Genomic DNA, 16,263 nt, shown 5'->3' with positions numbered 1-16,263 from the left:
TTCTCAGAGGCCCAGTCTCCTTCTGTCTATATGTCAGTGAGCAGAACAAGAACCTTAGAGTTTCTATGATGATAAACAAGAGACCAACGACCTGTAAAAGCTTAGTAAAGCCAGGTATGGTGGGACAAGACTTTAGCCTCAGCACCAGCCCTTGGGAGGCAAAAGAAGGTAGATGTCTGTGAGTTAGAAACCATCCGACATACGTAGACATAGTGAGTTCTAGGCCAACCAGAGCTATGGTGATAGTGAGATCCTCTGGGGGAAAAAGCTTAACAAACAAAATGATTGCCATTTAAAATAGCAACTCAATATTCATCATTGTTGTTTCCACTGAATCAAATAAGAGGATCCGAATTATCTTTGAAAAACATCATCAGTTAAAATTGTGTCACAAAGTAGAAACCTCAACTACTGACTCCGAATTTCTTCCTTAAGGAGCCCCTCCTCTCCAAATAATCAGTGTCTTAGAGGGAAAAAGAGTCACAGACGAGAATGCAGCCATGTTCATTACGACAGGCAAGGGTATTACCAGAGCATGCCAGAAACAGCAGCTGCCAAAGTGTCTGGCCACACAGAAGCACCGAGAGTTCTAGATCTCAGCCTTAAACACGCTGGCTCTGAGGTGACTCGGGCCTATGCCTGGCAGCTTAGGGAGGACTGTCCAAGAAGCTGAAGGCCCAGCATGCTGTGACCCAACAACTCGCTCACACACGGTGGTCGAGAAGCGCCATCAGCCTCCTTTCGCTGGGGAAACATGGCACCAGACGTCCACGCTTTCTGTCCTCAGGACTCTCACAATCAAGACCTATACCAAAGATCTAAATGGCCCGGCCACTTTAAGGTATAATCTTAGGAAGCAATACATAAATTCCCTCATTTTACTCCAGTCCCCACTAACCTCCTTAGAATACAAACCACAAGAAAGTCAGCCTCATTATCGTACAGATATTTTTTTAATCTCTTGCCTCCAAATGGTACTTTCCAAACCTGCTCTTTGTTCACTAGCCACTTTGGTTTAATTCTAAGATGTAAACCTAGCCCCCCCAAAAAAGAAAGATAAAGAGCCACAGCAGAACAAATAAAATTAAAAAACATAGGTTGGTTTGTTTGTGACAGGGTTTCACAACATAGGCCTGGCTAGCCTACTCAGTGTATAGAACAAGTTTACCTTAAGTTTACAGCAATCCTCATGCCCCTGTCTTCTGAGTACTGGAATTACAGGCATGTGCCCCTATGCCAGCTTAGCTATCGGTCTTTATGGTGTTTTTTGTTTTGAAAGATGGTCTTTTTATGCAGTCTTGGCTGGCCTGGAGCTCGCTATGTGGAACAGACTGGCCTGAACTCAGAGATCTGCCCGTCTCTGCCTCCCAAGTGCTAACACGCCTGGCCTGTGCCATAGGTTTTAATAGGCAACTGCTTAATTAAGTCTTAAAAAATCTAAAGGGAGGGGCTGGAGAGATGGCTCAGAGGTTAAGAGCATTGCCTGCTATTCCAAAGGTCCCGAGTTCAATTCCCAGCAACCACATGGTGGCTCACAACCATCTGTAATGGGGTCTGGTGCCCTCTTCTGACCTGCAGGCATACACACAGACGGAATATTGTAAACATAATATATATATATATATTTAAAATATATATATATTTTAAAAAAAGAAAATCTAAAGGGAGAGTGTGATCACTAGAAAACTCACTGCCCCTTTTCCTGAAGGACAAAGTCGGGAAAAACTCACCAAGATATGTATAAACATCATTGTCCAATACTAACACAACACCTCACAAAGGGAACTCTCATCAAAATAAAATAAATCCGAGTTATAAAGCTGCATTACAGTTCCCAGTCTGTGGTTACGTTCCCTCGCACAAAGCATGCTACAGTGGGAAAACCCCAGAGGTGTAAGCCAGACAACACAGGTGCCGGGCTTGGCCAGGCAACCTCGGGCAAGTCACTGAGATGCTCTAAGCCTCAACTGTTCCTAAACACAAAACAAAAATAAACAATAATACAAGCACTTACTATCCCACAAGACTGTGAAATTCCTAAAGGGGACAAACATGACAGACAACAAATGTGCGTTAACAATATGTAATTATAACTTTCTGAAGTTTTTCTTAAATTGGTAATCTGCAAGCTATGCTTGAAATATATTCATATTAACTATCTATGTAATAACAGTCTTTTTTGTTTTGTTTTTTGAGACAGGGTTTCTCTACGTAGCCCTGGCTGTCCTGGAACTTGCTATGTAGGCCAAGGTGGCCTCGAACTCACAGAGATTCGCCTGTTTCTGCCTCTCAAGGACTGGGATTAAAAGCATGTGCCACCACTGCCCAGCATAATAACAGTCTTTAACTTGAATGTATAGTATTAATAAAACTCAAGAACCTTCAGCAGGATGTTGAGAAATATTATTTTTAGATGTGTTACATTTGTTTATGCTGTGAAACATTTGTTTAATGATGCAAAGATGTGTTGCATTCTTTTATGCTACATTTGTTTAATTCTGTGATTCTTTGCCTGTCTAAAATACCTAATGGTCTAATAAAGAGCTGAATGGACAAACGCAAGGCAGGAGAAAGGATAGGCAGGGCTGGCAGACAGAATAAACAGAATGAGAAATCTGGCAAGAAAGAGAAGGACATCAGAGGCCAGCCCCCAGTCCCCAGCCCCCCAACTGCTCCCCAGCCCCCCAGCCAGTCAACAAGTAAGAGTAAAGATATACAGCAGTAAGAAAAGAAAAAAGCCCAGAGGAGTCGAGATAATTTAAGTTAAGAAAAGCTGGCAAGAAAGAAGTCAAGCTAAGGCTGGGCATTTATAACTAAGAATAAGCCTCCGTGTGCAATTTATTTGGGAGCTGGGTGGCGGCCCCCACAAAAGAGCCAAAAGAGTAAGGAGGGAAAAAAACAGCAACGTTTTGGCTTTCCAAATGGGATTAGAGTGAAAGAAAATCCAGCAACAGTAGGGGCCTAGAGAGATGTGTCAGCGGTTAAAAGCTTTACTGCTCTTACAGAAGACTCACGTTCCCAGCACCCACAGGGCAGCTCACAACTGTTTGGAACTGCAGTTCTAAGGTTTCCAATGCCCCTTCTGGCCTCTGTGGGCACAGACTGCATGTGGTACACATACACACATACATATCAAACACTCATACATATAAACTAAAACTTTAAAAAAGAGGAACCTTTAATGAGTGAAAACAAGTAAGCATTCATGTAAAATAATTATAATAAATATGAACCAAGTATTAAATATCTGATGATAAACTTTAGTTTTTTCTTTTGTGTGTATGTTATATTTATGTGTATGGTATATGCACATGAGTGTTTGAGTGTACACATACATGTGCATACAGAGTGCAGAAGTGTAAACAGGGGTTTCTCTGTCTAGTCCTGCCCCGCAACCATTTCTAAATAATCACTCAGAGGCTTAATATTAACTATAAACTTCTTGGCCTATAGTTCAGGGCTATTATAACTACATCTTACATTCAAATTAACCCATTTCTATTAACCTATGCATTGCCACATGATCATGGCTTTTACTGGTCTGATGGCATCTTGCTTCTTTCTTTTTCCCTGTATTCAGTTTGGCTTTCCCATCTAGCTATATTCTACCTTGCTATAGGCCAGAGAGTTATTATCAACTAATGGAAGCAACATATATCCAGAGTACAGAAGGGTTATCCCACAGCACAGAGACTATCAAGTGTCTTCCCCTATGGCTCTCTACCTTATTCCTTTGACAGGGAGAGCTCACTATTCTGAATGACCAGCAAGCTCCCAGGATCTACAAGTTGTCATCTCCCTCCCCCAGTGCCGAGCTTACAGGCTTCCCTGGCTACTGCATCCTTGCATGGCCCAAGGGACTTGACCTGTCTGGGGGGTAGTGAAATAATGAAGAAAAGACAGACACATGGACACAGACAAAAATGCTGAGTTCAGTTGGACTGGAGTCTTAGAGAGATCACAACACTCCAATAGCCCAGCTTGCTTATTACATAGATTTAGCAGAGACGGGTTACAGCGTACAGCGGAACAAGGAAGTAGAGTTTAAGGCAAGAGTGGCTAATTATAGTGGGAATAGTGTCTGCATCGGAGCAGCCATTAAGGAAGATATGGCGGACATTTTCTACACACAATGTTAACACTTACACTTGGACCCCCAAGGAAAGCTCTGCCACTCCCCTGAGCCTCATCCTATGAGGCTTTGTCATCTTCCCATCAGTCTGAGACTACGAGGTCCTTAACATGGCCGTGCCCATCTCAACGACACACATTCCCTGAGAACTTCACTCACTCAGGGTTTCCTCCACTCCTGACAAGGGGCCATGCACAGTTTTTCCAATGGGTGCCGATTCAAACTCAGGCCCTTATGCTTGCACAGCAAGGGATCTTACTCCCCGAGCCATCTCCCTAGCCTTGAGGATAAGGCTTCTATGAGAAGATATGGTGGAGAAGACCATTATTCTCATCTGTAAGATCCCTGGAACTGTAAGCATAGACAACAAGATAAGGTGGACATGTTAATTTAGTGTGTTTGTTTTTCAGACTGTTTTTGTTTTACATGCATGGGTGTTTTACCTACATGTATGTCTATGTATCACACGCGTGCTATGCACACAAAGGCCAGAATTGGAGTTACAAACGATTGGGAGCCATCATGTGACTGCTGCGAACCAAACTTAGGTCCTCTGGAGGAACAGCCGGTGCTCTGAATTTCTGAGCATCTCTCCAGCTCCAGATACCGCTCTTTGTTTGCATGTTTGCCTGTTTGGGGAGGTTGTTTTTTAATGTTACTTCCTAAATTAAAATTATACTAAAAAAATCAAGTAAACTAATAAAATAAGAAGGGCAGGGTGAGATGTACATGGATTTAAGAAAGAAACTCAATATTTCTTTATTGTTTGAAGAAAGTATTTTTTTATTTTGGACTAATTTCTTGTATGATAAGGAATAGTTTTGGACTGGCAAGATGGCTCAGGAGATAAGATGTTTGCCACCAACCTGACAACCTGAATATGATCCCAGAACCCACATGGTAGAGAGAACTAGCATTCATAAGTTGACCTCTGACCTCTACATGGGCCCCACGGTATATATGCTTATACATATGTGCAAACACACACACACATACATTACAGCAATAAATGTTTTTAATTAAATAATAAAAGAATTCCTTGTTTACAAAGAAGCAGGGAAACTGTCTTTTCTGATGAACAAGAAAATAGAAAATAGGGACTGGAGAGATGGCTCAGAGGTTAAGAGCACTGACTGCTCTTCCAGAGGTCCTGAGTTCAATTCCCAGCAACCACCTGTAATGCGATCTGGTGCCCTCTTTTGTTCTGCAGGTGTACATGGAGGCAAAATACTGTATACATGATTGATAAATAAATAAATAAATCTTTAAAAAAAAGAAAAAGAAAATAGAAAATAAAAAATAAATTAGAATTATAACTCAGTATAGCATTTTAAGTCCCTAATATTAATATGCTGAAATAGTGAAGTAGCCAAAACAACTTATATTTGAGTTTTAAGTGACCAAAATAGTTATTAAGAAATCAAAACTGCATAATAAACGCTCTTTGCTAACTTCACTGAGTACAGATATTTGCTGCAAGAGAAAGCATCAGCTATACGAACTTGTTAGGCGCCAGGCTCTTTAAGGGGACAGCTGTTGCTGTAAGTGCCCATAGTGCAGGTTCCCTTCTACAGTCTGGGGACTTATTTTTCCAATGACCTTACAAATACTTATTTTAGCTAACCATGCTAATTAATAATTATAATTTACAGTAAAATCCTTCTGGAAAACAATTTATCAATGGGCTGTAAGTAATAAAATCGTATAAACTTTTGAGACCAACAGCCCTCTAATAAAAAAGAATCACAGTTGTGGAATATTTGTACACGTGTGAAGAAGTGTTGCTATGACTGGTGTAATAAAAAGCTAATCAACCAATAGCTAGGCAGGTGGTATAGGTGGGACTTCTGGGCAGAGAGATGAAGAGGAGATAATCGAGATGCTGAATCAATCAGACACACAGAATGGGAGAGAGGTAAAACTCATGTGGTAGAACATAGATTAATTAAAAATATAAGTTAATTTAAGTTATAAGAGCTAGTGAGACAAGCCTAAGTTTTCATAATTAATAAGTGAACTGGCAACCCGAAGGAAAAGTCAGACTACAAATCGTGAAATTTATTTCAATATTAACTAAAACAGTCAAAATAGAAACGACTGACAAAAAGTCCATGTCAAAATGCTAAGAGAGGGCACAGTAACACAAGCCTGTAAACCCAGCCCTTCAGAGACAGACAGAGGATCAAGAATGCAAGGTCACCCTTAGGTGCACAGCCAGGAGAGAATATCTCAAGGGCTGGGAGGTGACTCAGTCTGTGAAGTGCTTGCCATGCAAGCATGATCCCTAGAACCTATATAAAAATACGGGGTTCAGTGGCCTGTGCTTGTGATCCCAGCGATGGGGAGGCAGAGACAGGAGGCTCACTGGAGCTCACCAATCATCAAGTGTGGCCTAACTAGAGAGCTCCAAGCCAATAAAGGGCCCTGTCTCAAAGGAGGTAGACAGTGTTTCAGGGGATAACTGCACGGTAGACCTCTGCGCTATACACACATGGATAAACATGTACAACATACCCACACAAAACAAATGTTTAAAAAAACTTAAAACACACAGGCACAAAAATGAACAGAAAAGCTGAGAGTCACTTACTCAGAAAGAACTCCTCGAAGTCCGTCTTCTCCACACAGCTCGTGTACATGCGTAGGGCTGCAATCTTAATCTTCTAGACAAAGAGAACAAAACCAAACTCAAGACAGGACCAAGAGGATGTGCTAGCATCGTTACATATGGACTGCATGCAGATCTCATGGTTCTTGAGCTAGCAGGAGGGGTACAAACCTATCTGCGGGCAGGGTACTTTATTTTGTTTTGGGGACAAGACCTCAAGCAGCCCATGTTAACTGGGAACTGGCTTTGTAGTTCAGCTCCCCATCTCTACCTTTAAAAATAAATAAATAAAACTTGAAAAATTTTAAGCCCCTGAAATCCTTTAATTTTTGCTGAGGGGTTCTACTAATTAGTCTATGATTGTGGGGGAGGGGAGCATGTATTTTCTTCAGACTCACAGAATCTGTGTACACAAACAAAATTCTCTAATAAATATGAAAGACTTCCACTATGCCTCAAAGCATTAAAATGAAGTACTCAGCCTACAGTATTATGGAATTTCTTCGTGGGCTGGAAAAGGCTCAGCGGTTAAGAGCACTCACTACTCTGCTCTTGCATAGGACCATCACCCACACTGAGGTTCACAGTCCTCAGTAATTCCCGTCCAGGAGATCCGATGTCCTATTCTGGCCTCCAGAGGCAACAGGCATTCATGTGGTACATATACATACATACACACAAGCAAAATGTTCATACACATAAGAATAAATCAAGCTTTTAAAAGAAAAGTTTTAATTCCCTCGGATCTTAATGAGTGGAGCTGTTACTAAGCTCTGTGCTAACGTATTGTGTTTAATTGTGATCTTAGTGAGTGGAGCTGTTACTAAGCTCTGTGCTAACGTATTGTATTTTGTGTATGGAAACTACGTCTTGAGATCATATCTAAAAACTAAAAAAAGCACTTTTCTGTTTTGTTTTTTGGGTTTTTTTTGTTTTGTTTTGTTTTGGTTTGGTTTGGTTTTTTTCAAGAAAGGGTTTCTCTGTTGCTTGTCCTGGAACTAGCTCTTGTACACCAGGGTGGTCTCGAACTCACAGAGATCCACCTGCCTCTGCCTCCCAAGTGCTGGGATTAAAGGTATGCGCCACCACCGCCTGGCTTAAAAACCACTTCTTAAAGAGTTAACTTAGTCTGAAGAACAGGTGCATGAATGACTTTCAAAGCTAAATAAACCAGTTTATCAACAAAAAAACTTATACAGGTTTCTTTTTCTTTCTTAAAATGACAGGGCAAGCTGAACAGTGGCCCACACCTTCCCAGCTCTCAAAGAGTTCAAGGTCAGTCTTATCTACAGAGCAGGTTCCAAGCCAGTCTGGACTACAGTGTGAGAAGCAGTCTCAAAAACAAAGCAAAACAAACAAACAAAAAGAAAATAACTAAAACAGGGGCTGGAGAGATGGCTCAGCAATTAAGAGCACTGGCTGCTCCTGCAAAGGACCCAGGTTCAATTCCCAGCACCCACATGGAGGCTCACAACCACCTGTAACTCCAGTTCCAGGGTATCCAATGCCCTCTTCTGGCCTCCACAGGCACCAGGCACACAAGTGGTGCACAGAAACACAATCATACACACAGACAGGTGAGTATTTATATACATAACAAAAATAAGAGAAACAAAAGCAAAACAAAGAGAAAAATTAAACAGGTATGCTGGCTCATACTTGAATGTCCAGCACTTGGGAGGCTGAGATGGATCAGAAGTTCAAATTTATCTACATGATATCCTATCTCCAAAATAAAAAACAATAGAGCCCATCAAGAGTTCAGATACAAAACAGCACAATCAAAGAGATTTATGCAGAAATGCAAAGTTAAACCCAATACTGCCAAATTGCAGAAGAGAGGAGAGAGGAGGAGCTGCCTTTCAAAGTGCATCAAGAACTATGATTCAGCCAAGCCTGTCAGCACACACCATTATTCCCAGCAGAGGCAGTGGATTTCTATGAGTTCAAGGTCACCCTTGTCTACAAGAGAGAGAGAGAGAGAGAAAGAAAGAAAGAAAAAAAAGAAACAAAAAAAAAAAAACCAAGTTCAATTTTACTAATTTTTACTAAAATTCCTAGTTACTTAATTTTTGCCTCTCCCACCACGCTTGTAGTTCCCTTCTGGATCTTCTGTATGAACTCCTCTCAGGTCACAACTCATCATTCTGCCCTAGGAAAGGCAGCCTTGTCTCCAGGCCCAGGGCTCCAAACACATCCATGCAAAAGCACTTATTACAAATAATGGCTGCTTGACCAGACTAGCCAGCATCACCACACAATGCTCACACCGTGGCAATCAGAAACATTTTACAGGTCTTCGCTTTTCTTGTAGCAAAGCCAAACCTTTATTCTTGGGTGAGCCACTTTCCTGGACAAATCTCTGAAGCCAGTCCCTGAGGACTATCATGTAGGGACTGGAAATAACAGCTGGAAAGACGCTCTTTGAGAACCGCGCTAATGCGAGTGAGGGAAGGAGGCAGACTAAATTTCCACTCGGTCAATACAAGCTGTTCCGGTCCTTGGATGGCTTCATGTTTATTTCACTCTCGCTTAAGAAGACCTTGCCATGTTACTTGGCTATGACAGGAACACCTAGGCCTGCTCTCCCACCTGCTGGGTCATGTGTACCCTCCTGCAAGATGAGGAGTGGACGGAGGGAGAAGACTGCGCTGAGGGCTGTTGAGCTGCACAGGAATTTTTTTTTTTTTTTGGTCACTTGAACCTCCTTCCTATTCTGTGCTGGAATTCTCTTTATGACATTCTTGATTCATGTTCAACAAACTGAGCCCCTATTCAAACAAAAACAACCTTGTAAGGCTGCCTATAAGACTTTCATTACCCACTACTCTGAGGACCGCAGGTAACACGTCTTCATCCATTTTTCGTTGATTTGCCCCTCAGTACTGCGAGACTCACAGTGCCTTCTCCTTTCTATACTAAGCATTCTATTTCTTTCAACTATTCTTCTATTTTTTTTTGGTGGGGGGAGGTCTGTGTTCCCCAAGCTAGTCTAAAACTATCTATGCAGACCAGGCTGGCCTCAAACTCACAGAGATCTGCCCGTCTTTGCCACACAAATGCTAGAATTAAAGACCTATGGTTCGAGACCAGCCTGGTCTACAGAGCTAGTTCCAGGACAGGCTCCAAAGCCACAGAGAAACCCTGTCTCGAAAAACCAAAAAAAAAAAAAAAAAAAAGACCTATGCCACCATTCCTGGTTTTCTTCAAGTGCCCTTTAGTTCTTACATGATACTGCTATAGAAGCAATAGGGAACGGCTATTTCAGAGCTGGCCACGGTGGGGCACATCTATAATTACTTTCACACTTGAGAATCAGAGGCAGGCAGATCTCTGTGTTCAGCCTGATCTACATAGCAAGTTCCAGGCCAGTCAGGGCAACACAGAAACACCCTGCTTCAAACAAAACAAAACAAAGAAAAAATGTTATTTCAGAATGCTCAGCTAAGTAAGGAAAAGCTACATTTGACATCTTAAATATATCCTAGGGACACTGCTCTATGATTGACTAGCCTGAGAAAGACCCCAAGCTAGATCCTAGCAGCAATAAAACCTAAACATGATTCTGTAGGAATCTACATATGAAAACATTCAAGAAAAATACAGAGAAGGCAGGTCATAAGCAGCAGTAGACATGTAAACATTTTGTTCTCTTACCAAATCCATGTGAAAATACAAACAACGCATTTTCCCGGTGTAAGCCAACGCAAATGTCTGGCCACACTTCTGAGTTAACAGTGCTAAAAAGGGCTCACCTATACGCCTTCTAAAATGGAAGGTCCTAACTATGCTTTCCCACCAAAATCATACCAGAATGTCATACTGGTATGTGATATTTTCATGTGACGGATTTTAAAATAAAGGCTATAAAAACTGCCACATCATAAAAGAGTTTTTTAATACAAGCATTTAGTTAAGGTAACAAAGAGAACCAAGAAAAATCAGAAGTTAACTCAGCTCTAAAAGTAAGAATTCTCTCACTGGTCTCATAATCCTTCAAATGGTGGCCAATTTGCCCTCTGGAATCATTTAAAAACAGAAGAAAAACATAAGACTAGACAAAGCATATGGAAGCAACCAAGCGGAACCCAATCACTAAGAGATGAATAACACAGCTACTTTCCCTCTATTCTTTCCTGCTTCCACTGCACTCTTCATTTTTTCTTTTGGGGGTGAGCGGACAGGCAGAGGAGCGCACGCCTTTATTCCCAGCCCTTGGGGAGGCAGAGGGAGGAGGATCTCTGAGTTTGAGGCCATTTTTGTCTAGAACTCACAGAGATCCATTTAGATTAAAGGCATGTGTCACCACTCCTGACTTAATTTCTACTTTCAAACAACACATATTTTTTTATATTACAAATGTCATAATCACAACTTCTTTTTCAATAGAGGGGAGGGCCAACAAGATGGCTCAGAGAATAAAGGCGTTTGCCACCAAGATTTCTGATCTATGCCCAGGACCCACACGGTGGAAGGAGAGGACTGTCTTATGACCTCCGTAATTCTCCAGGGCACACATGCAGCTGTATATATACACACATGCTCATGCGCACATGCACACACACACACACATGAACACATGCACGTACAAATAAATGTAATTTTAAAAATTATAAATGGGCCAGAGGTGGTGGCGCACACCTTTAATTCCAGTACTTGGGAGGCAGAGGCAGGTAGATCTCTGAGTTTGAGAACAGCCTGGTCTAAAGAGCTACTTCCAAGACAGTCAGGACTACAAAGAGAAACGCTGCCAGGAAAAAAAAAAACAATAAAAAATATATGGAGGAACATCTAGGCAGGATAGTTTACACCTATAATCCCAACAACTGGGGAGCTGAGGCTGAGGACTGCTATGGGTCCTAGGACAGCCTGGGCGACAGGATGATGTCATGTCTCAATAGAAAAAAAAAACTAAAATTTAAGACAGAGAGAAAGGGTCTAGTTAGTAATCAAATATATCAACAAATCATCAACTGTTAAGAATTTTACACACATTAAAAAAAAAAAAAACTTTAACCAAAATAACTATTTCCTTGAAGATTTAGGAGAGACTGCAGGATCACTTAGCATTTGTAGCCTCTTCGTATACTGGAAAGCTTTTATCAACAAAGTGTGCAATCATGGGGACATCTCAGAATCTGTGTACAAAAGCTTGCAGACAGAAACCTGTGTTTGCTGTTATGAAAATTGCTGAAAAAATGAACTAACTTTAGAAAGCAAATGTAGCCAGGCAATGTTGCACTCCTGCAATTCCAACACGTTGTGGGGCAGAAGCATAGGGATCTCTGTGAGCTCGAGGCCAGCCTGGCCCACCAGAGTGAGTTCCAGGAGAGCCAGGGCTACACAGAGAAACCCTGTCTTGGAATGCGCCCCACCGGATTGCCCTTTAAACTCATCTAGATGATTTTCCCATGTCATAAAGCAAGGGCCTGAAAACTTCTGCCTCGTTGCCCTGACAACAACTACAGACACTTCCAAGGAATTGGGCTGAAGGAGTACTTTGGTCTTACCTATACATAAATCTGACTAGAGGGTAGAGGGATGGATGCATTCTGAAGAAATTCTCAAAAGAATGTATGAATTTCTCAAAGCAGAAGCTTTAAAATAAATCTGTGAGCCACAGGAAGGACACAGACCCAAAGGAACATAGAAGTCTTTACCCATTTACTGTACTTCAAAGGTCCAGTGAACCCCATGGCTTCTATTATCTTCGTGAAGGGACCAACCTTCTCCTCAACAGGCTTCGGGAAATCTTGGGTAGTAGGAAGCTACTTAACCAAAGAGAAAAAAGTCAAAATTAGTTACAAGAAATTTTCTAAACAGAATGCTGTTATTTATTCATTCTAAGGACATTTTTATGGCTTATATTTCTTTTTACTTTGATTTTTTTTTTTCTGCCTGATCTCTTGATTTCTTTTTAATGATTTTGGGGACTTTGCTTGCTTTCTTGCTTGCTTTGAGTGTCCTGTTCTGTTTTAGTTCAGTCCTAGAGATCAAACCCAGGGATTCACACAAGCTAGGCAAGTGCTCCCTCACTGAGCCAGACTCAGAGCCCTCACCTAGGTACGCAGGTACCTAACAGACATAAAGCAGGACACACCCATCTCAGTAACCACATACCTGTGGTCCCGTGACTAGGAAAGGTTGGACTAGAGGCATTAAGAGTAAAGGAGACATGAGAAAGAGTGAGATGGCCCAGAGGCTACCCTGGCTGCTCTTCCAGAGGACGTGGGTCAATCCCAGCACCCCCACTAAAGCTAACAACTGTCTGTAACTCTAGCTCTAAGGGATCTGATGCCTTCTGTCCTCTGAGAGCACCAGGCTCACACATGGTACACAGACATACAGGCAGGTAAAACAGAAGGGAACGGGATAGGGGTGGGGGAAGGGAATGAGGGGAGGGGACAAGGAAAGAAAGAAGAGAAAGGGGGGAGAAAGGACAGAGAAAGGAGGAAGGAAAGGGGAAAAAAAATCCCAGGAAACTCTGCTCCAGTGCCTCAATAAGGAAAGGTAGCTATTCCATCCAATAAGAAATCCTTGCACGGTTTATGACTGTCTTAAACCTGTACAAGGTCCATAAAAATTGTTTTTCTCTAAAACAATTTTTAATTTCTAGACAAGGGCCTACAGTGGAAGAAGCAGAATACAAGCTCACAAGCTAGGCTTCACAGTCAACTAGCTTGTCACTTACCACCCTCTGTAAACTTCAGAAAATCCCTTCAAACCCCCGAACCTCACCTTCCAGTCACATAAGCCAGGCTACAGCAGAGGACACACTCACTGTACACTCACGTAAGCCAGGCTACAGCAGAGCACACACTCACTGTACACTCACGTAAGCCAGGCTACAGCAGAGGACACACTCACATAAGCCAGGCTACAGCAGAGGACACACTCACATAAGCCAGGCTACAGCAGAGGACACACTCACATAAGCCAGGCTACAGCAGAGGACACACTCACATAAGCCAGGCTACAGCAGAGGACACACTCACATAAGCCAGGCTACAGCAGAGGACACACTCACTGTACACTCACGTAAGCCAGGCTACAGCAGAGCACACACTCACTGTACACTCACGTAAGCCAGGCTACAGCAGAGGACACACTCACGTAAGCCAGGCTACAGCAGAGGACACACTCACTGTACACTCACGTAAGCCAGGCTACAGCAGAGCACACACTCACTGTACACTCACGTAAGCTAGGCTACAGCAGAGGACACACTCACATAAGCCAGGCTACAGCAGAGGACACACTCACTGTACACTCACGTAAGCCAGGCTACAGCAGAGGACACACTCACATAAGCCAGGCTACAGCAGAGGACACACTCACGTAAGCCAGGCTACAGCAGAGGACACACTCACTGTACACTCACGTAAGCCAGGCTATAGCAGAGGACACACTCACATAAGCCAGGCTACAGCAGAGCACACACTCACCTTACTTGTGATGTGGTATTTCCGACTCTGTTGTGTGCCCACCCCAGCAGTTTGTTCTGGTTCTATCCAGATTCGAGACGGGCTCATCTGTGGGCTCTGGAGGAGGAACAGACAGATGTAGTGACATTGAGCATTACATATCAAAGCTAGCCAAACGGGAGCTGCTCTGGCGGTTTGACCCAACCTTGCCTGCCCAGCTACCGCTGAAAGACCACTGAGAGGACCAAAGATCAGCAGTCAGAGTGGTGTCTGGTACATGGCAGGTGCTCAACAAATATCTATTAAATACATGAAGCTGGATGTAATGGCTCACACGTGCAATCTCTGGAAGGCTGAGGCAGGAGAACTGTCATGAGTTCAGTACCAGTCCAGAACACAGCGAGAGACAGTCCCAAACAAAATAAAACCCCCAAATTCATTAATTCTTGAAGAAATAAAAGGATTCAGCCCTAGGAATATCACCTGAATCTGAGTCAACTCAGAGAAATCAAAATGTAATAGGAGAGAGAACTGCAGTAGTTTCCATGTAAATTCTGACAACACTTGATGTGTGGAGGAGGGAGCATCAATTTAAAGTTTAAAACTTGCTACTGCTGGCAGGCAACTCTCTATGAGATTGAGGCTAGCCTGGTCTACAGAATGAATTCCAGGATAGCCAGGGCTACATCAAGAAACTCTGTCTCAAGAGAAAAAAAATAAATAAAAAAATAAAAAAAACTTGGGGCAGCCAGGCCATGGTGGCACACGCCTTTAATCCCAGCACATGGGAGGCAGAGGCAGGTGGGTCTCTGCCAATTTGAGGCCAACCTGGTATACACTATGAGTTCCAGGACAGCCAGGGCTACACAGAGAAACCCTGTCTCAAAAAAATCGAAAAACCAAAAACGACAACAACAACAAAAAACTTGGGGTTGGAGGGATGGCTGCTCTTCTGGAGGACCCAGGTTCAATTCCTAGCACCCACATGGAAGCTCACAACTGTCTGTAACTCCAGCTCCAGAAAATCCAACAACCTCACACAGGCACACAAACAGACAATACACCCAAAAGCTCAGTGCCCATTGACAACTTGCTGCACTTCGGACACAGTGAGGCTTGAATGGGGAAAGTGTGGGAAGTGCATCTCACAAACAGGTATTTAAACAAATCACAGTCACCACCAGGTCACACTGCCTCTAACAACAGTGTGGTACTACAGCAGCCAATTATGACCACTGACCAGGGCTACGCTAAATGCAACCCAAATTCCCTCCTTAATCCACCTACAACTGTTTGGCTAGTGTTGCTATAATCAAGAATATAGTCTGGGAAATAAACTTCTCAGGAGAAGCTATACATAAGCACTACACGAATGGAGACAGAAATATCCAGTGAGGGGCAGTAAATTAAGGTATAAGCACTTGCAAAATCAAATAATTAAGGATTTTGCAAAATCAAATAATTAAGGATTGAACCCAGAGCCTTGTAATTGTAAGGCAACCATTTTGCCTCTGGATTTAATTTTCAAAATCTGATTTTTTTTTTTTTTTGACGACTTGGGGTCTTGCAATTTTGTCCAGCCTGTGCTACGACACCCCACTGATATTTTACTTTACTTCTTTTAAATTATTTTTAGGGTGAGTCTCATGCAAACCATACTAGCCTCTAATTCACCATGTAGCTGAGGCTGGCCTCTTCCTACCTCTGCTTCCCAAGTGCTGAGATTACAGTATTTTGCTGTTATTGAGAAAGGGTCTCACTAGGCACTCTGGTTGTCCTGGCCTTGAACTAAGTGGAATCTGCCTGCCTCTCTGTCCTGGGATTAGAGACACAGGCCACCACACCTGGTTTAAGCAGAAAGCACAGGGTTCCCATACACACTGTTCTCCTTTTCCACACAGCCTCTGCCACGTCAGCATCCTCCCCCCCCACAAAGCACTAATTTATTAGAATGACCCTATCCACCCAAAGTCCATAGTTTATACTAGCGATTAACATGAAAAACACGGTATTTTAAAAATTTTTAATTTTAAAAACATAGGTAAAATCACAAACAGAACATGAATGATGTGGGTAAATCTAGGATGTAACAAACAGAA

General features: G+C 42.5%; 1 protein-coding gene across 2 annotated transcripts in view; it reads right to left on the bottom strand.

Annotated features, from left to right (window-relative positions):
- The window catches only part of LOC121460485 (ubiquinol-cytochrome-c reductase complex assembly factor 1), an 87,633-nt gene that overhangs the window by 58,014 nt on the left and 13,356 nt on the right, over nt 1–16,263 (bottom strand). The window contains exons 3-5 of one of the 2 annotated variants that reach the window (XM_041670919.1): nt 14,186–14,281; nt 12,401–12,508; nt 6,723–6,795 (exon numbers count right to left, since the gene is read on the bottom strand). In XM_041670919.1, coding sequence (XP_041526853.1) covers nt 6,723–6,795; nt 12,401–12,508; nt 14,186–14,281 — 277 coding nt within the window. Of the gene's footprint in view, nt 1–6,722; nt 6,796–12,400; nt 12,512–14,185; nt 14,282–16,263 lie in introns of those variants that run through there. The other variant, XM_041670920.1, reaches the window with a different exon arrangement.

Source organism: Microtus oregoni, unplaced genomic scaffold (assembly GCF_018167655.1).
Source record: "Microtus oregoni isolate MIOR12 unplaced genomic scaffold, Mior012 000020F_ref0000438, whole genome shotgun sequence".
NCBI classification, from domain to species: Eukaryota; Metazoa; Chordata; class Mammalia; order Rodentia; family Cricetidae; genus Microtus; species Microtus oregoni.
The sequence above is the reverse complement of the archived record's forward strand: the minus strand, read 5'-3'. Positions and strand labels throughout refer to the sequence as shown.